This window comes from Abramis brama, assembly GCF_963993115.1.
Source record: "Abramis brama genome assembly, chromosome: 5".
Classification (NCBI taxonomy): Eukaryota; Metazoa; Chordata; class Actinopteri; order Cypriniformes; family Leuciscidae; genus Abramis; species Abramis brama.
Window position 1 is genome coordinate 3636052 of NC_139967.1, and position 25520 is coordinate 3661571.

Genomic DNA, 25520 nt, shown 5'->3' on the forward strand with positions numbered 1-25520 from the left:
TAAGTTTGTCTTCGGTTCAGGTTTTATTTATTTTGTTTATTTGATTTCTTTGCATTTTATCTGTGTTTTTAATTATTCTATTGTATTCATAGTTAATTTGTGATCAAGTTAAGGAGAAAATAACAATGTATTTGTTGACGTAAAATGATTGAAGATTAATAATTGTTATATTAATAATATGATTAAATGATTAAAGCTTAATAATAATTATTATTAAAGCTTATTAGATGAAAACATACATCAATCTTAATTAAATCAACAACAGCTTACGTACCAAGTAGTCAGGCTCAAAAGTAGACTATAAATACAATTATGTTTTAAATTTAGTCATTTCAAGGACTTTATATCATAGACTGTCTTTATATGCGTACGTACTGTATATCTTAAAGGGACTTTGGTCATTCGTAGCGTTTTCCCGCCATCCAGTGTTCATGAAGCGTATTGCAGTAAAATAATTTGACTAATCTGCTGTTTTGATCATATCCATACATGATTTAAGCCTATATTTATTGTATATTATTTTGTTTGTATAAGAAGGAAAGTTTTCACACTGGAAATTTAGATTTGATCACCCTCTCTTTGCTAAAACCCATTTACTGGTTCCCTAGCAACAAATACAGACAAGCCTAACGTTACTGGTCTGACAACAAACATCAGAGCGCATGTCAATCAGCATATGTGTGTGTGTGTGTGTGTGTGTGTGATTGTTATGGAGGGGAGGTGAGTGGCATTTGATACTTTCTAAACTTCACAAAAGCCTAATAATATCTGAGAACATCGATTCTAAAACATAAAATGGTCATTTTGCACTTAGACTGGAGCATTATGAGAAGTGTGCCAGAAGAATTCAGTCATGCTGGAGATCGTTCAGGGACAGACGGCTCTTCACACTCCTGATCAACACTCTCCGCGCGGCTGTAAGTCATGCACGTTTCAAACCGCATTTATGTTTTTTTTTGTTTTTTTTTGTAAATTAAATATATATTTTGTTAATAATACAAATATTTACATAGGCATAACACATCGAATTTGCCTGTTAACATTCACCCCTTATTTCTGAATTTAATGGTGAAAACACTTCAAAATATGAAAGTGTAAACATCAGTGTAACATCTTTTATACTATATCCATCTCTCTCTCTCTCTCTCTCTCTCTCTCTCTCTCTCTCTATATATATATTACAGAATAATTTGGCCTCTAACATTGTTAAAAATCAAAGTCATATGTCCAATTAACTCATTTGAAGTTGATTGCACACAGTCATTGAGCCGTTAAACGGTTTCAAAAGGGATAATACATCCTAAAATGAACATTATGTAATCATTTGCTCACCCTGGTGTTGTAATAATAAATAAATTAATAAATTAATTAATTAATTCACGGGATGAATTTTGAGTGTTTAAGTTTTCGAATGACATTATGATTATTTCTTAAATATGCAATAAGGAAAAAAGGCAATAAAAAAGCAACAATTAAATGGCTATACATGAAAAAGTATAAAGACTGAAATAGTTATTTTTTGGTAAAATGTACTCCAATAATCTTTGTGAATTTACTTACTGTAAATCAATATATTTATTAGATATGGGAATTATTTAATATTCCTTTCAGCACTTGTATGTGTGTGTGTGTGTGTGTGTGTGTGTGTGTCGCAGGAACAGTGTCCGGCTTCAGCAGTTCTGCATCAGCTCAGTCCCAGAGAAGCTGAACTCCTGAAAGACCCCAGTCTGAAGTGCAAGCTACGATTCAGGTGCATTTCAGATCAAGCTCTTATCAAGCAGAATTATTTTATATTTTATATTTAAAAAAATATTTTCTGTTGCCCAGAATGTCAAATTTAAGACAACTAAATCAAACTTTGCATCAGATTGCCTGTCCATCGCTTATCAGAATCATACTTGCAACCTGTTTGTTTGCTGCTGGATAGAAGAAATATAACGTGATTTCTATATTTTTAATAAAGCAGAGAGACTGAGGCTAGTGTGCAGATATTCACTGGGTTTTCTGCAGATTTTAATGTTTGTGTCTGACTTTCAAAAATAAACCTAGGCTACCCTGAGAAATATTCACTGGGATACACTGTGTGACAACTAACCCCAGTCTTCCTCATATATCACGTGTGTGTTCAGGTTTGCAGGTCCTCGATTTCCACCTTCAGTCGTGTTCAAGATTTTCCACATCGGAGGAGGAGGAGGAGGAGGACGACAGCATCTGTCTGGACAAAGAGTCTTTGCTCCCTCCAACCAGGTCAAATTTTGAATTATTTTAATTTTTTTCCATTTTCATTTTAGGTAAAGTTTTAGACATTTTGTGTGTTTTTGCCATTTTTAGTAGTTATATATACATACATACATACATACATACATACATGTATATATATTTTTTAAATAATTTTTAAAAAAGTTATTTTAATATAAGTTAAACTAAAATAAAATGAGAAAGGGTGCCTTGACAACTATTAAAATAATTTATTTATTATCTATTTATTCCATTTAATGTTTATTTCTTGTAATAAACGTTATTTTTACATTAAAATTTAGGTTTAATTTTAGTTAAAGTTTTAGTCATTTTTGTTGTCATTTTTTGTTTTTTGTTTTTATGTCTAAATAGTTTTTTTAATAAATTTTTATTTCAGTTTTAGTCTTTTTTATTATTATGTTTAGTACATCAAGTTAAACTAAATTGAAATAAGAAATTTTGCCTTGGCAAGTTGTTGGCATTTAACTTTTTACTAGTTAATGTTTATTTTATTTCATGTTTTTTTATTTATTATTATTTTAGTTTTAATTCTAGTTTATTCTAGACATAAATAGTCAAAATTCTGACATAAAAAGTCATAATTTTGACACAAATCAAAATTGACAAAATCAGGATAATGAGATTAAAAAGGCAAAATTATGACTTTAAAAGTCAGAAAATTTTGAAGTTTAAAAGTTTGAATTTGATCTCATAATTCTGTATTTCAAGTCACAATTTTGACTTTTTTATCTCATAATTATGAATTTGTATGCTATAATTTTGACATTTATGTCATAATAAATGTCCCATAAAATTCCCATAGTTTTCTATGAGATCAAAAGGGATAAAAAAATGCATTTGAATTATTGCACATTATTATATGTCTCCATCAACAGGCCACAGCAGACTCCTGCAGGATGATGGGAAATCGAGTATTTATGGATCTCATTTCAGTGAACGAGATTCACAAAGCCGCTGTTGAACCACCAGACGTGATTTGCATGAGAGACTTTATGCAGGTGGAGGAAAAACACCTTATTTCACAACTCCACTTCTGTCAAGTGGTCATGCTTTAATGTTCATCCTTTTCTCCCGCAGTATTCCAGCCATCTGGATGAGCTTCCGGCACGTCTTGGCGGGAGAGAAAACGGATGGCGGTTCCTGTCTCTGAAGGTGCTGTCCCGGGACGTTACTCTCAGACGGGGTGTAAAGCCGGGAACGAGAGGTTTTAGTGCAGGCAGACTCAGAGCGGCCCTGCCGTTAAGACCCGGTCATGCCGGACAGGAGCTCTCGCACAGGTACACTTCTGTTCAAGAGTTTGGGATCGGGAGGATTTTTAATGTTTTTAAAAGAAGTCTCTTCTGCTCACCAAGGCTGCATTTATTTGATTAAAAAACAAACAAACAAACTAACAGTAAAATTGTTAAATATTATGAGAATTTAAAATGACTGTTTTCTATTTTAATATACTTTAAAATGTAATTTATTCCTGTGATCAAAGCTGAATTTTCAGCATCATTACTCCAGTCTTCAGTGTCACATGATCCTTCAGAAATCACTCTAATATGATGATTTGATGCTCAAGAAACATTTCTGATTATTATTTAGTTATTCACATTTTTATTTCAGGATTCTTTGATGAATAGAAAGTTCAAAAGAACAGCATTTATTTGAAATAGAATCTTTTCTAACATTATAAATGTCTTTACTGTCACTTTTGATCAGTTTAACTCATCCTTGATGAATAAAAGTATTGATTTATTTTATTTCTTTCCCCCAAAAATAAAATAAAAATTCTTACTGACCCCAAACTTTTGAACGGTAGTGTTTAATGTTACAAAAGCTTTCTATTTCAGATAAATGCTGTTCTTTTGAACTTTCTATTCATCAAAGAATCCTGAAATAAAAATATGAATAACTAAATAATAATCAGAAATGTTTCTTGAGCATCAAATCATCATATTAGAGTGATTTCTAATATTTTAAATTACACTTTACTATATATTCACTTAGAAAACTGCTGTTTTACATTGTAATAATATATATATTTGTATTTTTAATCAAATAAACGCAGCCTTAGTGAGCAGAAGAGACTTCTTTTAAAAATTCAATTCAATTCAAATTTATTTGTATAGCGCTTTTCACAATACATATTGTTTCAAAGCAGCTTTACAGAAAGTGCATTTCAGAAATGTACACAGAAAAATACAATTAGTTAATCATGTATTAATTTAGGTCTTAACTAGCGTCCCGAGATAACAACAGAAAAGCAGATGGGAAATAATTAGCATAGCTGCTGTTCATAATATTAATGCATTCGATCCGATTTAACTGTAGTATAAAAGGTAAGTATTATGTGAATGCTTGGCTAAAGAGATGCGTCTTTAATCTAGTTTTAAACTGGGACAGCGAGTCTGAGCCTCGAACAATATCAGGAAGGCCATTCCACAGTTTAGGAGCTAAATGTGAAAACGCCCTCCCTCCTTTAGTGGACTTAGATATCCTAGGAATGACCAGAAGCCTCGAATTTAGTGATCTTAAAGAGCGTAATGCGATGGATTGTAGGGCGATAGAAGATCCGTTAAATACCCAGGAGCTAAACCATTTAGGGCTTTATAGGTCAGTAGTAATACTTTGTAATTGATACGGAACTTAATAGGTAACCAGTGTAGAGATGATAGAATTGGTGTTATATGATCATATTTTCTTGACCTAGTTAGAACTCTAGCGGCTGCATTTTGTACTAACTGTAGCTTGTTTATTGAGGATGCAGGACAACCAGCTAATAAAGCATTACATTAAAAAACATTAAAAAGCTTACCGATCCAAAACTTTTGACTAGTAGTGTATTCAGTTTCATCTTGCATTAGTCTCTAACAAACCAAATGTCATAGTTAAAGAGCAATATTTCTCAACTCATGCTTTTAACTTTAACTTTTAACATTATTTTGATGTGTCCAGAGGTTTCCTGACCTCGACACGACGCTCTGCTCGCGCTCAACACACTGCAGATCGCAAGAGGCGTCTCTACGGCCTCAGCGAGACTCAAAGCGTAAGAGATCATTTTTGCATTTGTCTAAACATATAAGGTTCCCCATCACTTTCAATGCCAACAACTGTACACTGAAATAAGAGAAACAATCTTCACTCAGAAAGCACAAGTAAATTTCACAACGAATAACACAACAACAAAAACATTTATTTCTACAGCACATTTGCTTTACACTCCCAAAACTCCACCAGTGTTGGGTTTAATGCATTACTAAGTAATTAATTACTGCAATTTAATTACTATTTGCCTTGAAAAAGTAAAGGATTACTCTTAATTTTTCAGTAATTTAATCTCAGTTGCTTCAGATATAATTACATACCGTATCCATTACCTTGCTAAACACTCCGAGAGTTGTCGTGACAGAAATGAGATGATTTTTGTATTTTCTGTGGGACCAAACCTGAGTTGCTCTCGTTTCCAGGTGTTAGACGAACACGGGGACAGCATTAATAACCCTGACATGAAGAAACAGAACGGGAAAACTGAGAAATGGGGCATCAAGATAGTCCTACCATTAGTTGAGACTGAAGACTATGACGTAAACTCGTCGGAGTCTGAATGGGAGGAAGAGGCTGAGAAACTGTGCAACTGGTCAAAGCAACTGGATATAGAGGCTGTCCAAACACCCGAGCTCATTTAGATGGAGAAACTATGTTTTACACTGATTTAAGTATATACTACAAACTATTAGTGCATTATTCTGAGAATATGAATAGGCAATTAAAATAATTATAATTATGATCATTAAAATAATTATGAGTACTTTGCAGTTTAATGGCTTCATTTGACTAAACAACATGAACATTTGGGCTCTTTTGTTTGATTCCACCTTTCATACTTCATGCATATTCACTGTCTAAAGACATCCATCCCAGAAACAGTGCCATACTACACATGTACTACAGTAAAAATGTAGTAATTCTCATGAAAAATACACCATATGCAACAAACCAAGCATGCCTGATGAGAAAAATACTAATTATATTCAAACTACTGGTCCTATATTTAAAACAATACCTAATTTTTCACTAAATACTGTATGCGTTGAAAACTTTAAAAAAAATGTGATTAAGGATTAGAGAAAGGAATGATGAAACACCATGGATATTTCATAATAAACTACCTGTTTTTCAGTTGTGATATTGATGAATTAACTGATATAATTTCATTTGATCTTAATATTTGATCTAATATATATTAACCTCCTGAGCCCCAGAAAAAAAAGTTTTTTGAATTTAGTATTTTTTTCATGCATCACATTGTTTAGACTACAAATGGAAGAAAATAAAACATTTTTGAAAAAATATATTTCATTCATATGTTATGCAATGTTCACTGTAGTGGACACCAGGAAAAACAACGGGATTTATTTTTTCATTCACCAATCAATTTTTAGGTTTCAGGATTTGTTTTAACCAAGCTTTGTAGAAAGATGATTCAACTATGTTATGAAAGATATAATGGAATGAATTGATATACCATTTTACTTATTTACTTTTACTGCAATGTGTGTAAAATGGTCATAAATGGGTAGTGCCGTTCAATACAATATACACTGTATCTAATCTGCATATTATTGTGTTCTTGGGGCAACCTGTAATGAAAAAAAAATAAGTGTAATAATGGGAGTAATAATTGGCTTTAATAATAATCTAATATTTTATAGGAATATTGATGTACAATTTTCACTTTCACTATTCACTTGCTGTGTCTGCCAAAATGCCTAATAAACATGATTTAAGTCCTAATGTCTTCTACATGTATGAAAGCAATGCTCTGTTTTGAAACATAAAGTCATATTGTTTAGAAACCCCATAGCATTTTCACGAGATGTTGATTGATGACAATTAGGAAATTTGTCAGATTTCAATTATAATTACAAAATATGATAATATTTCAATAAAAGTGCTAAATTTGATTACTAAATTAATATCGGGACATTTTGAAAAACCAATGAAGAGTTATTGTTATGGTGAAATTTCCAAACATTTGGTGTCCCTGGAAAGGTCTGAAGAATATGCTCTAAAACTGGAGACTTCCTGGGTCCCAGTGGGCATGAAAACGCAGTGCATGGGAATGGGATGACCCAACCAGTGGGCACTTTTAAGGGCCAACAATGGAAACATAGATCTTTAACATGAATTCGTCGGTCAGTGAAGGTTAAACAGTCAGTTTAAAGCATGCTTATGCACTTTGCATGGGAAATTGTCTCTGTTAGCTTCGCGTTGGCTGGGTAAACGGTTGTTCATCATCGGCCTTCCGCGTTTTCCTGCGACTCTGCGCAGTGACGTGTCGCGTTGACGGCGGGTCGCGCGCTGTGGAGAAGCTGCGGGCTGAAGTGTGTGTGTGTGGAGCTCCGCCCTCCTTGCGCACTCCGCGGCCCGCCCAACGCCCGCTAACTCCCGATCCAACCCTGCCCGAGTCTGGGGGAATCCGACGGCCTGCCTGCCCGGGGAAAATCTGGAGGCCGCCCCGTGCGTTGATCTATGGTAAGCGCGCATGTACTGGTGAATCAGTCCGCGCGAGGTTTATCCCGCAAGCTCGTTGCACGCGCACGCTGGATTAATGCACTGAAATTGCACGTTTTTGTTGCATTATGTTGTTGGAGACGCGAGGCCTCGGATTGGCCGCCGGGCCCCGGGCCTTTACGCAGGCCGCACTCAGGCCTTGTTCACTGGGGGAGGGTTATTGTTTATAAATGCTCTTGCATGCACGCACAGGCGCGCGACACTAAACGCCCCTTTGTTTCAAAGCTGAGAGCGCGTGCTCGCATATGTGTAATATATGTATGCGTGGGAATTAAACGCGCGGTGTATTATGGCTCAAAATGGCGGGGTTTTGTTTTCAGTGGAAGGGGAAAAATTATGGCCACAACAAGGCGCCATGTTTATGTCCGGTTTCAGGTGCTGAAATACGAGGAAGCCTTCGCTGCTTTTCTCCGCGCGCGGGGGGTGGGAAGCTTCGGCGCGCGCTGCTACCTATTTTTTTTTTTACAGTCTATGGCTGGTACATATATTCTTCTCAAATTGCATGAAGCTTCATGTGTTTCCTCTCATGCATAAAGCTTTTAATGCATTTTGCGTTGTATTTATAATGCATTGCATCATTTTATATAACACACCTAATGCACAACCATTTATTGGTGCTAATAATATGTGTGTTGCAATTTCCAGTCACTCATCTTGTCGCAGTCATTTGCAAATTTAAGGGACATGCATGTCCGTCAATAATCTGCTCATATTTATTAGGCATATTCGTAAGTCTGCCTGTCTTTCTGCCTCCATATTTATCTGTCTATCTGTTTGCATGCATGCATGCATGCCTGTCTGTGTGTGTCTATTCAAGTGTACATCCATTTTAAACCCATTGAATGTTTACAATATGACAACTAGTTCTTGAACCCTTTCACATTGTTATGATCCCCCTTGTCCAGAAAGCAACGGCTTCATTCTGTTTTTACTAATTTCTTCATATGTAATAGCTGGTCATTTTGTGTTTGGTTAAATGATTAATTGTATGTGTTGTTTGTTGTGTTAGTTGTGCCGTGGCCAATGAAGAATAAAGACGATGGATGAGGAGGTGACAAGGCTTGCTCTCCGCTCCCAGGAGCCGAAGATTATACTGCATGGCTCAGGTAATAAACACACCAGACGTCTGTCCTTTCTAAGCTTATGATTTCTTTCATAATGCTAATGTTGTGTCATTCCCATTCTAGAGATCATTTGTTCACAGAAGAGAAAGATTATTAAGTTGAAATTTGTATGAAAACAATTTGTAAACTTTTAGATGTACACTAGCATAACGATGGCATATGTGACATGAATATGATTGCATAAATAAGAAAAATCTAGAATTTTGTATATTTATAACTATAATCATAATATAATATATATATAATATATATTTATATATATATATTATATATATTTATATATATATAAATTATTATATTTCATTATTTAAATTAAAAACATCAAATGCCACAACTCACAACAAAAATATATTTTAATAAATATTATTAAATTAATCTATAGTTTTTTATAATTTATCATCATAATTAATTATAATAATTATATATTTTTAAACAGTTAAATTAAAACAATTATGTTATTATAACAAAAATATATATTATAAATATACGTTTATATGTATTAAATAATTACATATAATTATATATAGCAGATATAAAATGGTAAATAATATATATTTTATGATAATATTATTCTGATAATATTGTATATTATTATTATTATTATTATTACAAAAAATTATGTTATGTTGTTATTGTCATCTAATGTTTTTATTATTCAATTTAATTAAAATATTATCAAATTCAAAAATATTTTTATAATATATAATTAGAAATATATTTATGCTTATAGTGTATTATATATAATATATATAAACCTTTTTATGTCTGCTTTTTGACAGTAATAAAACATTAGACAACAATTAAAACATAATATACATTATTGTAGTAGTAATAATAATATAATAAATATTATTATTCATTATTAAATATATTATATTTATATTTATTTTATAAATATGTATGTGTATATATATACTACTTTATTTTTGGGGGAAATCTAGTAACCTGTGGTTAACCATTCCAGTTGGTCATTATGAGTTGTGGTTTAGTTATCAAACTTCTTTGAGCAGTAGTTTTGGCAGGCACTAAGCGAGCATGCGTGTGTGTGTGTGTGTGTTGCAGGCGAGGGGGGTGCTGGAGACGAGGAGTATGTGGTGGAGCTGCAGGAGACAGTGCTGGTGTCTGAGGTGGAGGGGGAGGGGGGGTCGGTTCAGGGCTTCTCCTCCGACGAGCTTGTCATCCAGGACGCCGTCGAGGACGTGGTTGCCGAGTATGTGCACTGCGATGACGACGAGGGCGTTGCCGTGGAGACCTGTGTGATGTCACTGGAGGAAGAGGAAGAGGAGGATGGTGTTGCCATGGCAGAGATGACTGAGGATGTTTTGGTGGCGGAGGGGAGAGAGCAGGACGGCCTGGACCCTGAACACGACTCGGACAGCTGTGGAGACTACCTGATGATCTCCTGTAATTCACTCTCTCTCTTTCTTTCTTTCTTTCTTTCATTTATTCATTCATTCATTCATTTGTTCATAACACGACTCGGACAGCTGTGGAGACTACCTGATGATCTCCTGTAATTAATTTATTCATTCATACATTCGTTCATCGATTCGTTCATTCATTTTGTTGGTAAATTAATTAATTTGTTCACTCACTTAGTTACCAGTTTATTTGTCGTTCTTAATTTATTCCAATCAGTTTTTTGTTAATTCCTTCATTTATTTGTTCATTTGTTTCTAATTCATTTATTCTATTGGTTAACTAGTTCATTCACATTAATTTTTTCGTTCACTCAGTAAGGGTCCAGTTTATTTGTCATTGTTTATTAATCAGTTCTTGTGTTCATTCATTCATTAATTTGTTGAATAAATGAACAACTAAATTAATAACTAAATAATAATATAAATAAATAACTAATAATATGATAATATGAATAAACAACTAAACTAATATGAATTACAGAATAAAATATGAATAAACAACTAAACTAGCTAGTTTAGTTTTTGTTGTTCGTTGTTCATTCATTTATTCATTTGTTTCTATCTAATTAATTTATTCTATTGTTTAACTAGTTCATTCGCTTAGCTGAGAGTTTATTTGCTGTTCATTTGAGTCAGTTGTTTGTTTGTGTTTGTTTCTATTAGATCTTTTTGGACTTATTTCTCTTCATTAGTTTTTCTGTCATAAAACGAATGATCTGTTCATAATGTTGGTCTTTCTTCCTTCGTGTAGTGGACGACGCTGGTAAGATGGTGTCGGGAGACGGCGAGGAGGTGACGGTAGAGGGAGCGATAGATGACCAGGAGGTGGAGAAAGATGAGGACGGACAGGAAGTCATTAAAGTTTACATCTTTAAAGCAGACTCGGGAGAGGACGACCTTGGTGAGTCAAGTGTCTACAAGAGATTGAGCCAGTGTTACTTTTGTATTATTTATATACTATTATAGTTGTGGTTAATATTTTGGCATTTTTTGGCATTTATTTATTGTGTAATTTTCAATGTTTTAATTTTGTAAAATTTTATTTTTCCATTTTTTTTCTTTTTAGAACTATATTAAAAAGTTTTAGTAATTTGATGTGCTTTTGTAAAAAAAAATTATATTAGTTTTTGTTCTTTTATATTTCCATTTAGCTTTAATTGTTTAGTCATTCTAGTACTTCACTGTCACTTTTATTTATACCTTTATTCTTGACAAAACCGGGCTAATATGGTCATACTTCCTGGTTCTGGTAAGAACTCGAGCTGCTGCGTTTTGGACCAGCTGTAGTTTTGTTTATTAAGTGTGCAGGGCAACCACCCAGTAGAGCATTACATTAATATAGCCTTGAGGTCATGAACGCATGAACTAACTGTTCTGCATTTGTCATTGACAGCTTATGTCGTAGTTTAGATATATTTCTAAGATGGAAAAATGTGGTTTTACAGATGTTAGAAATGTGGCTTTCAAATGAAAAAAGTGGCATTAAAGAGCAACCCCACCAACGACAACGATTCCTAACCGACGACAACGATTTGACAGAGCAGCCATCAAGTGTTAGTTTTTCATCTAATTATTATTCATCTAAATTTTTATATCAAGTATGCATTCCGTAAATTTAGTGAATTGTTTCGTCAGGGCGCAAAAAATATAGAGATGAGTATCATCAATGTAACAGTGAAAACTAATGCCATGCTTCCTAATGATATCTCCCAAGGGTAGCATGTGCAGGATGAACAGCAACGGCCCTAGTACTGAGCCTTGCTGTACTCCATACTGAACTTGTGATCGATAAGACATCTCTTCATTTACTGCTACAAATTGATAACGGTCAGATAAGTATGATTTGAACCATGTCAATGCAATTCCACTAATGGCAATCTAATTTGAGTCTATTCAAAAGGATGTTGTGGTTGATAGTATCAAATGCAAGACTAAGATCGAGTAACACTAATACAGAGATACAACCACGATCATACGATCATACGATAAGAGCAAATCATTTGTAACTCTGAGCGCAGCTTTAGTACTATGAAACGGTCTAAATACTGACTGGAAATCATCACAGATTCCATTTCTTTTCAAAAAAGAAACATAGTTGTGAGGACACTGCTTTTTCTAGTATTTTTGACAGAAAAGGGAGATTCGATATAAGTCTGTAATTAACTAGTTCTCTAGGATCAAGTTGCGTTTTTTAATAAGAGATTTAATAACTATTTTCTTCTATAGCAAAGATATAATGGATTTTTTCCTCAGGGGGTCTATAGCACGGCCCTGATGTGATACTGTAGTGGACGGTTGCATGGTTATAATTTTCTCATCTGATTCAAACTTGCAAGTAAAGACATTCATAAAGTAATTTCTGCTGTTCTGTTTGGAAATGTCCTAACCCAGATCTAGCAGTTTTTTGTTTAGGCCTTTCTGTATGCACTAACACTGTCCTTCCACGAAATGCGAAATACCTCTAGTTTTGTTTTCTTCCAGCTGTGCTCCATTTTTTTTTTTTTTTTCAGGCTGTTCCCTTGAGGGTGCGCGTGTGTTTGTTATTCCACGGCATCTGACTGTTTTCCTTTATCTTCTTTAAGAAGGAGTCAGTAGTTTCTGTTGTGACATTGAGTTCTTCTAATCTTTCTGGGATGCCGAGGACTAGAAACTGATCAGGATGATTATTTATAAAGCAATCTTTAGTGGCAGAAGTGATAGCTCTACCATATTTGTTACAAGGAGTTGATTTCACAGCCTTGTATAAATGTAGTATACACAAGACTAGATAATGATCTAATATGTCATCGCTCTGCTGCAGAGTTTCAAGCCATCAACATTGATTCCATCATGTGACAATATTAGATCTAAAGTATGATTACGACAATGAGTAGGTCCTGACACATGTTGTCTAACGCCAATAGAGTTTAGAATGTCTGTAAATGCCAATCCCAATGCATCTTTTTCATTATCTACATGGATATTAAAATCACCAACTATTAAGACTTTATCTGCAGCCAGTACTAATTCAGATAGAAAATCAGCAAATTCTTTTGATAAAGTCTGTATGTTGCTCTGGTGGCCTGTATACAGGAATCATATAAAATTACATATCAGCTAATGAATTAGTTTTTGTATTACCTGAACGTTTGATCACACTATTTTATGTCATCGTAATGAATTAGCTGCAAGGAACCTGAAATGTAATGCTATTTATTTACATTTAGCCTGTTACTGATTTGGTGGGTTAATGCTGCGCAGTTTTACACTAAAAACATTCGTACTAAAAGTACATTTGAACAAACCCACAGTATTTGCAAATAGGCTAATGGCTAAATATTTTTGTGCAACACATACTGTATTTAATTTCACTGCCATAGATTTGGTCACTGTTACTAAAGTACAAACAAAATGCAATATAACTGTATGTGTACAATAAATAATATATATTTGCCTACCTGTCTATTAAAACACATGCGAGAGCGGATTCTCTGTGGACAGAACAAGTCCAAGTTTGTCGCAAAGATCTCTCCATCTCCAAAACGCCACGCCAATTTTGATCCTTGTTTTATTTCTCCGTTTGTCCCAAAGCCTGCTTCACTAAATTGATTTTCTGTACTCGCAATCAATAATCGTGAACCATGATGATTGAACGACACAACAGCGGTGTGCAAGATATTGTATCATATATATATATATATATATATATATATATATATATATATATATATATATATATATATATATTAGGGATGTCCCGATCCGATCACGTGATCGGAAATCGGGCCCGATCGCGTGTTTTCAGACTCGATCGGAATCGGACGTTACCTCCCGATCAGGACTCGGATATATATGTATTTATATTCTCATTATTTTTTAACACCTCTATTATGCGGTGACACAGAGTTACGGCGGTTTCACACTGCACGCGTTATTAGAGTGTAAGCAGCGCAGGAGCAGTGCATATGGTGAGCAGGAGCAGGACACGCGCGTTTTGCTTTCATACTGGCAGCGTTTGTCACGCGCGGCTGATCCGCGGGTTGTGTACAGACAGAGTCTATAATGGATACGTTGGCATTGCTTTTTTTCGTTTTCAAATACATTTAAGAGAAAAGACTTGTCAAGAAGCTTATTTTATTAATAATTTCATTTATATAACTTTTGGTTCATCTTTGTATTTATTGTTATGGCAACAAGTTTGTTTTTGGACATTTGTTTTCTTTTTAAATTGCTGTTGGTCATTTGATTGACTGTTTAAAACACAATAGATATCATCAATGCACTTTTTGGATAAAACTGCGGTGTATTTTGGCCATGATCAATGTATTGTCACTTTAATTCAGCAAAAGCGGCGCAGCAAAAATAGACTCGGCGCCGAAACGATCACGGCACTCCTGCTCTGCTCTGCTACGCACTGCCGCGCCGCCTCTGCGCGCGGTGTGAATGCTCTAAAGCCTGGTTTAATCTGTTAACATGGGCGGCGAAAAAAATACGCGCTGCACGCTCTGCTAACAGTGCAGTGTGAAACCGGCGTAAGAGTTAGGAGTGCAGTTCCTAAAAGCACATTACTGGCTTTGCAAACACTGTGGCACTTTTATTTTTTATTTGTTTACATGCCTACCGGATATTTTAAGTTGAGGTGCTATATGTTTATATATTAGACTTTTTTTTAATATTTACTGTTGCACTAAAGTCCAAAAGTGAAGAATTTATTTATTACTTGATTGTTCAACCAGTTGTTGAATGTTAAAATAAGGTGAATTAAATAAAAAATAAGGAACATCCTGGATCTGTTTTTTTCGCTCTTTTTTTTTTTTTGCATTATAGAAATATCGGATCGGGACTCGGTATCGGCAGATACTTAAAATCAAATGACTCGGACTCGGACTCGAGGGCAAAAAAACCTGATCGGGACATCCCTAATATATATATATATATATATATATATATACATATATACACACATATATATGTATACACATATACATAGATCCTCACATAGATCCGCTAATGAGGAATCTATGTATATATTTCTATGGTTTCTACAAACGGAAACCGAGAATAGTGCGGATATTACATAATGGATATGCGACAATGACAAGGGACGAGCCATTAATTAAAACTGGAATTTCTCTGGATTTACAAATCCTTGGGAACTTTTGGGATAATGCAAGTACACAACTGCATGAAATATATCACACTGTGCAAGTGGTTTTTGAATATTTTATTACAAACATCTTACATATTGTACCTTTAATTAAAATAATATTAACTAAAATAAAATTAAATAGAAACTATTATTTATTATAATTTATTTCACTTTAAGATTTTTGTCTAATATTTGTATTTTATTTGATTTCCACTTTACTTCAATTATGGAAAATTATTATTAATATTTTTTGTTTAAAATTCATCACTGGATAGGGGCTGATGATGAAGGGGCCCTCAGTTCAGTAAGAAGTAACAGAGGTGATGTGGTGGTGATCAGAGTTTCTTCTATGATGTGTGACAGAAATTCAAACTGAAACTGCAGATTCATTGTTCTGGTGGACATGCTGGGTCTTTCTTGGGCATTTGCCACAGCTTCACTTGTGATCCAATTATGATATGCATCATGATCATGAGAATTTGTATCGTATTGTGAGGTAGTTGTTGGGACCCATCCAGACATTTTTCATTTTTGCCACTGAAAATGTTGCCAGGGCAAGTAAAGATCAGAAAAAATCCATGCTTTGTTCAAAATCGCCCCCTATACCTTCATTCACTATTCCCTACATTACTCCATTAATATAGTCCACTATTCCCTACATTACTCCATTAATATAGTCCACTTGAAGGAATGAATGAAGGGCTGTCGCTTTTGCATAGTTTGTGCTTGCTGTTTAATAATTATTTGAAATTTATCAAACTGGCAGCTCCAGATGAGAAGATTTATCTTAAACTCTTTCATGGAAACTAGCATGTATAAACCTTAATTAAACAATTTTTTAATCAATAAAAAAGGAATTTATACCTGCATGATATTACTCTGTAGCCACATTGGAACAGCGTTTGGAAAATGTATAAAAATCAGTTGTACACTCATTATTGCAGAGCATTGTGGGATAGATTGAGTGCACTCGATAACGTGCACTATGGTTTCGGACACCACTACAAATTGTGCCATATTTAAAGGGATACTTCACCGATTAGCATTAAGCTTTGTATCAGTAGAAACCCGGTAGTATTCTCGAATGACCGTGCTTCCCTCCCTCATGTCCCCCTGAGACGAGAGATTTCTGTATTGTGTGTCTGGAAAAAAACCTCAGATGACGCAAACATCATCATTTATCATCATCGAAGGCTCTTTTGTCCAGAGGCGAGAGACTCCAGCCAGTAGGAGGAGCTCGTCCCGCATGTGTTCAACCCGCCCATAGGGGGATCTCACGATAAAACGCCGTCTTTTCAGTTTCGAGTCGAGGTGTATCATTTCTCCCGACACTGCCCTCTGTAACCGGTAGGCGTGGCTTGAGTGTCCTCGTAGGGCAGGGAAGCAAGTGCATTCTGGGAGTTGTTGTCTTTCATCCACATGAGCCAAAAATACATTTTCTGGCTTTTCTCAGTCTAGAAGGCACCAACTTCTAAAATAATTTCACATTTCTACTACATAAATGACCCAATTTAAATACACATTCATCTTTCCAGCTGTGAAATATCCCTTTAAGTGTATAGGGGGAGATTTCGGGAACAGCCCTAGTGATGCAAATTTCAGCAATCGGAAAATACACGTCCGAAACATCAAAAAGCTGAAATAATTTTAGAGGGCTGACTGAAACAGTGGGTGATGTTAAAGCAGCATACAGAGTTCATTTACCCTAATGAAAACATGTTTTGGTAAACACAGTGCATCCCTAAAAAGCCCTTATTTGTGACCCTGGACCACAAAACCAGTCACATGGGTAAATTTTTTGAGATTTATACATCATCTGAAAGCTGAATAAGCTTTCCATTGATGTATGGTTTATTATGATAGCACAATATTTGGCCGAGATACAACTATTTGAAAATCTGGAATCTGAGGGTGCAAAAAAATCTAAACATTGAGTAAATCTCCTTTAAAGTTCTCAGTTTATGTTCATGATTGTGCTGCATTCACTTACAAAAATAAATGTTTTATGTATTTGCGGTAGGAAATTTACAAAATATCCTCATGGAACATGATCTTTACTTAATATCCTAATGATTTTTGACAAAAGAAAAATCGATAATTTTGACCCATATAATGTACTGTTGGCTATTGCCACAGATATACCAGTGCGACATGTGACTGGTTTTGTGGTCCAGGGTTCTGTGTGTCATTTTAATAACACCAGATAGGTGAGTAATTGTCTGATGCTTGATTTGTGCACAGGAGAGACGGTGGACCTCAGTGAGAATGAGGCCGTCGCTCTGGCTGAGCCTGTGATTCGGCCGCTGAGAGAGAAGATGGTCTACATGTCTGTGGGAGACGGTCATCATACACAGACTGATGGTGAGACTTTTACTGGGCGGTGTGACTCTATACACAATGCAACAGTAGATATGTGGCATCAGGTCTGACGTTTATACCGAGGCAGATTTAATTGCATGCATTGAATATATGAGCTCAACACAAAGTTTTGTTGTTTATGGTTGCTGAGCAAAATCATTACTTAGCATGTTAATATAACAATAAATGGACATGCTTACAACAGGCTATTTTACTAGTTTTTTATGTCTTTAGTTCTTATTTTTATTTCAGTTTTAGTAATTTTAGTAATTCAACAAACTACAAATAATTGCCTAGATAAGTAACTGACATAAAATATATGTTTTTTCTTTTTTCTTCCAGTTAACATTATTTCAGTATTTCTTTCACTGGATTATCCAAAAATAGGCATTCAAACATGATTTCCAGCATAAATAACTATATTGTGATGTATAGCATTACTGGTATAAAGTAATTCACACTGTGATTTAAGGTTTTAGTAATCTCCGCCCGTCTCTCTTCATAACACGTTTCCTTGATTATCGGCTGCAAACGCTCAAATAGCCTCTTAGTTTCTGCTCAAATTGCTTCATTCTTTCTGTTCTGCAAATGTCAAATTATGTAACTTTCTGGGAACTTGTCGAACCAGTTATTATTGTCCCAGATGTACTTCTGTTTGATTTACTAAGTTACAAAATGCAATATGTTTTTAAAGATGAAACTTTGAAGGATTGAATTGTCATTGCCAACATTATTATTTAATTTCCGACACTGTTATTGAATATTTAGGTCTGAGCATCAGCTTGACGTGACGTGTTGTGTGTGTGTGTGTGTGTGTGCAGGAGGCTCTAAGCTCTCGGACGAGGTGTACATGGAGGTGGTGGTTGGAGGCGAGGAGCCGGTTCCTCATGACAGGCCGTATGATGGCACTGCGCTGAGCAAGGACTTCATGCCTGTTGCGTGGGCAGCTGCATACGGTCAGGACACTCAAAGCGCTTCCTCATGTCACTGACACTACAAACCCAGATCATGTAGTAAAACGGGAACTTAAATAACCCTGTGTCTATTGACTACAAACAACACAATGCCTGCATGCAGGAATCATGAAATGTAGGGCTGGGTTATTGACTCATGATTTGTTTCATTCTCCATTTGATTAATTTGAATATATATCAGGTACAGTACATGTCAATTTTTCTCTACGGAAAATAATCTCAACTAATGCTGTAACTATACAGGGAACCCTGTCATTTGGTATAATTCTATACTATTAAAGTTTAAAATTAACAACACAAAGCCAAACTATTAAATTCAATTGCCATTTATTTTTTAGATATAATAATAAACAGTCAAATAAAAATGTATACAAACATTTAAATTGCATATTTACAACAGTTTTTATAATGTCTTTATAATAATAACAACTTTTTTATTATATATGTTTCTACTCCAATTCATTGTTTTTAAATAGAAACATTTAAACATTGACTGTCATGACGGATTTATTCAAACATTCGTTAAATAAAGAAGATGTTAAACGGGTAAAGTGTCTCACCACATTAAAGAAAATCAAAACGACATTTATTGTTTGAATTTCGTGATAAAACTGACGGAATTTGAAATACTTTTTTCATATCAAAAGTAACAAGGCAAAAAGTATATTTTTGATTTATTTGATTTATTGATGGAAGGCGCTACAAATAATGTGTATGTTCGCGCATCAGCTGAAAACAGCATAGAATAAAAGATTGATTCTTGGAATATCAGTTCGTCAAAATGAGAGCCAATTAAAATCGAGAAACTGATATTGTCAACCCAGCAGTAATGAAATGTCAAAATACCCTTTCTTTTATGTGCTGGACTAACATTAGAAACATTCATGTCAAATGTGATGGAGGTGCTGGTTAATCTGAGTTTAATTATGCATATCTTTTTTCTGGCATTCAAAGCTTTTTATGTTTGGAAGTAGAAACTGGGTTGCAGAAACATGCACTCATGTTGTCTTTGATTATAGTGGTTGACTGATATGAGCATTTATAAGGACAATACCGTTGTGATCTTGCATTCATTAGGATGTTTCTTCTAATCATAAATAATTCTTGATTATGCTGATGTATCTGTCATAAGCAGGTGCGGACGAGGGCTGTGAGAACCGTAACGGAGCAGCGAGCGCGTTACTGCACATCGACGAGTCGGATGCACTGGACAAACTCAACCGGCAACACGGAAAGAAGAGACGAGCTGAACCCCGACAGGTCCAGACAGGTATTAGCACACTCACCTGCTTAAAGCATTAGTTCACTTCAGAATTAAAATATCTTGATAATTTACTCACCCCCATGTCATCCAAGATGTTCACGTCTTTCGTTCTTCAGTCGAAAATAAATTAAGGTTTTTGAGGAAAACATTCCAGGATTTTTCTCCATATAATGACTTCAATGGGGTCCAACGGGTTGAAGGTCCAAATTGCAGTTTCAATGCAGCTTTAAGGGCTCTACACGATCCCAGCCGAGGAATAAGAGTCGTATCTAGACAAACCATCGGGCGTTTTCTAAAACAAAAAAAACAAAAAAACAAAAAAATATATTTATTTATTTATTTATATTTATTTATTTACTTACTTACTTACTTACTTACTTTTTAACCACAAATGCTCATCTTGCACATCCATGACTTCATGCATTACATAATTACGTTTAAAGGTCACGCGCGTTCAAAAATGTAGCGTTGGGTGAAAAACTCTATTTCTTTTTCTCCTCCCAACTTCAAAAATCATCCTGTATTACCATTTATTTTATTTTATTTTATTTTATTTTATTGTAAAGGGCACTTGACTTAGTCTTTGCACATTCACTTTGTAAACACTAGCTTGGTACTTCCGCCTACGTCACGCATGACCTTTCAACGTGATTACGTGATGCGTGGCGCATCACAGCTAGTGCAAGACCAGCATTTGTGGTTAAAAAGTGCATATATGTATAAGTGTATATATATATTTATTTATTTATTTATTTATTTTAGAGAATGAGCGATGGTTTGTCTAGATAAAACTCTCTATTCCTCGGCTGGGATCTTGTAGAGCTTTTAAAGCTGCACTGAAACTCACATTTGGACCTTCAACCCCCATTGAAGTCACTATATGGAGAAAAATCAAAGCTTTTTAATTGTTGTTATGATGTTATGTTATGCCAAATTAAAATTAAAATTTCAAATATTCGTCAAATGTAAAATAAAAATCCACATTCATATGCAAACACGGTGCATTTGAGCTTTAGGTGTGCATCAGGCAGCCTTATCAGTGGCGCACGAGATGTGATGATGTTGCAAGAGTCATCGTTGTGTTTAATGTTTTTGTTTGCCTATCCAGTTGAACCCATTAGATGTGGCGCTGATGCGTTGTTCATTCAAAACACTGCAGAAATAGAGACGCTCAATGCAGAGAAGATCTTGGTTACGTCAAAACCAGAACCAAGCCGTTCACACAGAACACATTTTCTGCACCACTTTTCCATTGTTTTCTATGTTAACAAGCGCTAGATCAGCGCGTTGGCTTTTTGTATTAAAATATGCTGTTTTGTTCATAATTGTTTATGAAATTTATATAGCATTATAATTGCTGTGCACTTTTTACAGACAGTCATTATTTAATTGCTTTAAATAAACAATTTAATGTTGTTATATTAATAAACAACATTAATATTTCGCTCATTGCGCCCTCTTGTGGCCTCAGGAGATGAGCCAAAAGCTTTTTTCCCTTAACTGAAATATTGCCGATATTCAAGTTAAATTTTTATTTAAAAGGCATAATATAAGTAAAAAAAAAAAATAATTTAGTTTTTCAGCCTGTTTGACAGCCCTATTATGATTCTGATTAGTGGTCAACAGATTTTTTTAGTGTCTGATCATTAAAGATGATTTAATGATAGAGAATAAGAATTCTCTATTCTTTTAATAAAGTTTATTTAAATGTTTACTTAAAATTCACTAAGCAAATTAAAATGTACACTAAACATTGATGGAATGACCAATAACTTCACACATTTATCAGTGGTGCCTATATTTTGTGTGTGTGTGTGTGTGTGTGTGTGTGTGTGTGTATATATATATATATATATATATATCAGCTCAATACCTGAAATGTCTTATAGTGTGATGCACTGAAACTCTTTAAAAAGCATTTTTTCAAGTTTTTTAATTATTACTAATTAAATTACTACAATTACTATCATTACTACAGTCAGTTTTTGTTGAGGTTAAGTAAGAGATTACATGGTATGTTTATACTTTTATCTATTGCACTGCGGGACCATTTAAAATGATCTAGTGAAATCAAAATGATGGTGAAAAACTAAAAGAAATGTGACCAGTCACAGCAGAAATATACATTTTGCCTTTGTAAAAATATATGAATTTTTACCTTGATGTTGAAAAAATAAGACCATTTGTAACTAACATGTTTTCAAAGGTTTTCAAAAGGTTTCTGGTGGAATTAAATAAATAAAGTAAATGTAAATTGCCATCATTAATTTGTATGTTGTATTTAGTGTTATTTTACTACTATTTATTTATATATATATATATTCAGTTTTCATTTTCATATGTGGTTGTAAATATAACTTATTAAATATAACTTTAATTTATTAATTTATTTATGTGTTTTTATTTATTTCCAGTTTCCAGTTAGTAATTTTAGTTCTTCAACTTAAATGCATTTCAGTTAAGTGTCAAGGCAACATTTTTCTTCAGTTTGTATTTCATCTAATGCATATATCAATGAGCTCATTGTTTCTGCCGTAAATTCTTACATTGTTTAAATTAATACAATTTTAGCTAACTGTGATTTGTATATGTACATTTTGAAAATACGTAACTTAGACAGTTACCTCTGATAACAGATCACTCTAAAGTATAATGTGGACCATTTTCTGTATGTTTTAAGCTGCATTGAAACGATGTGTATTGTGAAAAGCGCTATGCAAATAAATGTGAATTGAATTTAATATATTTTATTTCATAAATGCTTCTTTTAATAGTTTTAGTTCTATCTGCATAATATCAGCTATTGGCTACAAATCAGATTTTCCTTCATCCTCTCACTGTCCGTATCTCTCATTCCTCCCCAGCGATCATCATCGGCCCGTACGGACAGCCTCTGACGGTCTACCCCTGCATGCTGTGCGGTAAGAAGTTCAAATCCCGCGGCTTCCTGAAGCGACACACTCGCAACCACCACCAGGACGTGTTGAGTCGCAAGAAGTACCAGTGCACGGACTGCGACTTCACCACCAACAAAAAAGCCAGTCTGCACAACCACATGGAGGTCCACGCGCTCAGCAACAAAGCGCCGTTCGAATGCGAGACCTGCGGTAAAGAGTTTCACCAGCAGGCGGCGCTGTTCTCGCACCGTCTCCAGCACCACCACCGCGAACAGAAAACGCCCACAGCAATCGCGTCACCTTCTCCTCCTGCCGCCACGGCAAAGACGCACAAATGCAAGTTTTGCGATTACGAGACTGCCGAGCAAGGGCTGCTCAATCGCCACCTGCTGGCCGTTCACAGTAAGAGCTTCCCGCACATATGCGTGGAATGCGGGAAAGGTTTCCGCCACCCGTCGGAGCTAAAAAAACACATGCGCACGCACACCGGCGAGAAGCCGTACTCGTGCATGTACTGCGATTACAAATCCGCCGATTCGTCTAACCTAAAAACGCACGTGAAAACGAAGCACAGCCGCGAGCTTCCGTTTCGCTGCGAACGCTGCGGTCAAACGTTTGCCGAGGAGGACGAGCTAACGCAACACGCCACGACACACGAGGACGCTCGCGGACACCAGTGCAACCACTGCGACCATCGCAGCTCCAACTCCAGCGACCTGAAACGGCACGTCATTTCCGTGCACACTAAAGACTATCCGCACAAGTGCGCCATCTGCGGGAAAGGCTTCCACCGGCCGTCCGAGCTTAAGAAACACTCCGCGTCGCACAAAGCTAAGAAACTGCACCAGTGCCGCCACTGCAACTTTAAGATCGCTGATCCGTTCGTGCTCAGCCGGCACATCTTATCCGTTCACACGAAGGAGCAACAGCAGCAACAACAAACGCCACAACAACCGACTCCGCCCACTTCCGAGTCGTCGCCACCACAAGCCCCGCCCACAGAAAAGAGCGCCCCCAAGAGGACTATAGGGGCGGCGCAGTTAGCAGCGCCCTCGGTAAAGAAAGCCATTGGCTCCAAGGGTCCGCGGGAAAGGCGTGTGTATCAGTGTCAGTATTGCGACTACAGCACGGGAGACGCGTCTGGCTTCAAAAGACACGTTATTTCCATCCATACTAAAGACTATCCTCACCGCTGTCAGTACTGCTCGAAGGGCTTCCGGAGACCTTCGGAGAAAAACCAGCACATTATGAGACATCATAAAGACATGGTGCCGGGAGAATGAACACCTTCCTTTTCTTCCTCCTGCTCACTTCCATAAAGACACTAAACAACCATTGATTCGAAATCCCTCATGTTAGCAAACTCTTACAAAGACCTCTCATGCATAGCAGCGCGCGCGCGTGTGTGTGTGTGTGTGTGTGTGTTGTGTCTGTATGCGAAAGCGTGCATATGAACATGCTTTATGCTTAATGATCACATGGTTTGCAGTCTTAAAGGAACAGTTCACCCTAAAATGTAAGGGGTCGTCATTCACTCGCCCTCATGTTAAGACCGGCAAGACTTTCTTTCTACCAAGGAATGTAAAAGGTTAATTTAAAAGGATTTTTTAGTTAATTTAAAAAAAAAAAAAAGTGAGAGAATATCCTGGTTAATCTTTTTTGCATTATTATATTGGCTTAATATTTAATTTAATAAATTTTTATGATAATGTATTATATAAATATTAAATGTTTCGTTAACACTTTACAATAAGGTTCATTAGTTAACATTAATGTATTAACTAACATGAACTAACCATGAGCAATACATTTGTTACTGTATTTGTTAATCTTTGTTAATGTTAGTTAATAAAAATAAAGCTGTTTGTTCATGTTAGTTCACAGTGCATTAACTAATGCTAACAAGATTTTAATAAAGTGTTAGTAAATGTTGCAATTAACAAAGATTAATACATTCTGTTTAGGTGCAGTTCATTATTAGTTCATGCCATCTAACGTAGTTAATGTTAACTAATGAACCTTATTGTGAAGTGTTACCAGTGTTTCTTATCATAAATGCTCTAAAAAGCACCATAATAATAGTCTTTATGACTATGCACTATATTCGTGATACATTTTAGTGAGGACAACCCCAAATTGAAGGTGTTATACACTGAAATTTTCCTCTCTTCTCTAGGAAATAAAACCGCATACGACATGAGGGTGAGTAAATAATGACGTTTTTGTTTTGGGTGGACTATTCCTTTAACTTTAGACGTTTTATGTTTGGTTGTGTACCTTAACAGATGAAACTAATATGTACATCCAGCCTCTGGGATCAGGTGCATATTCCTGAAGCATTTTTGAGTCTTGCGTTCATCCTGTCATCAAGCGTGTTGTAACTAAAATCCTCCGAGCGCATAAACTCTCTGAAATGCTTTTTGAATATAGGACCATGTCATGGATTTCTCACTCAATCTTGCACTTTACTAGCATGTCCGTCTGCTTGATCGCCGTTTAAAAACGTGGACGTTGTCAGATGACACCAGGAAATGTT

General features: G+C 35.4%; 2 protein-coding genes across 3 annotated transcripts; both read left to right on the forward strand.

Annotated features, from left to right (window-relative positions):
* Positions 1-709: 709 nt before the first annotated feature.
* cUnhxorf58 (chromosome Un CXorf58 homolog) lies at positions 710-6216 on the forward strand (the record flags this gene model as incomplete). The annotated part of the gene is made up of 8 exons (XM_084114301.1): positions 710-720; positions 815-917; positions 1656-1750; positions 2130-2247; positions 3135-3257; positions 3337-3536; positions 5200-5290; positions 5712-6216. 8 exons carry the CDS (start codon positions 710-712, stop codon positions 5928-5930), a joined length of 960 nt encoding a protein of 319 aa, XP_083970427.1. The 3' UTR covers positions 5931-6216.
* A 1116-nt stretch (positions 6217-7332) lies between these two features.
* LOC311082591 (zinc finger Y-chromosomal protein 1) lies at positions 7333-24602 on the forward strand. Of its 2 annotated transcripts, XM_084113520.1 has the most exons (8): positions 7333-7779; positions 8828-8924; positions 10005-10346; positions 11115-11264; positions 17733-17852; positions 18671-18805; positions 19959-20093; positions 22952-24602. In XM_084113520.1, the coding sequence occupies exons 2-8, from the start codon at positions 8858-8860 to the stop codon at positions 24265-24267; spliced, it is 2265 nt and encodes a 754-aa protein (XP_083969646.1). In that variant the 5' UTR covers positions 7333-7779; positions 8828-8857; the 3' UTR covers positions 24268-24602. The 2 variants fall into 2 exon arrangements, with proteins under 2 accessions (XP_083969646.1, XP_083969647.1); XM_084113521.1 differs by lacking the exons at positions 7333-7779; positions 8828-8924; positions 10005-10346 and adding an exon at positions 10379-10455.
* Positions 24603-25520: the final 918 nt, after the last annotated feature.

Excerpts from the sequence above, each read along its gene's own strand:
- LOC311082591 (XM_084113520.1), top strand. The coding sequence starts at position 8,858 with ATGGATGAGGAGGTGACAAGGCTTGCTCTCCGCTCCCAGGAGCCGAAG. Across the intron at positions 10,347-11,114 it reads AGACTACCTGATGATCTCCT|TGGACGACGCTGGTAAGATG; the intron begins GTAATTCACTCT and ends TCCTTCGTGTAG. Across the intron at positions 17,853-18,670 it reads TCATCATACACAGACTGATG|GAGGCTCTAAGCTCTCGGAC; the intron begins GTGAGACTTTTA and ends GTGTGTGTGCAG.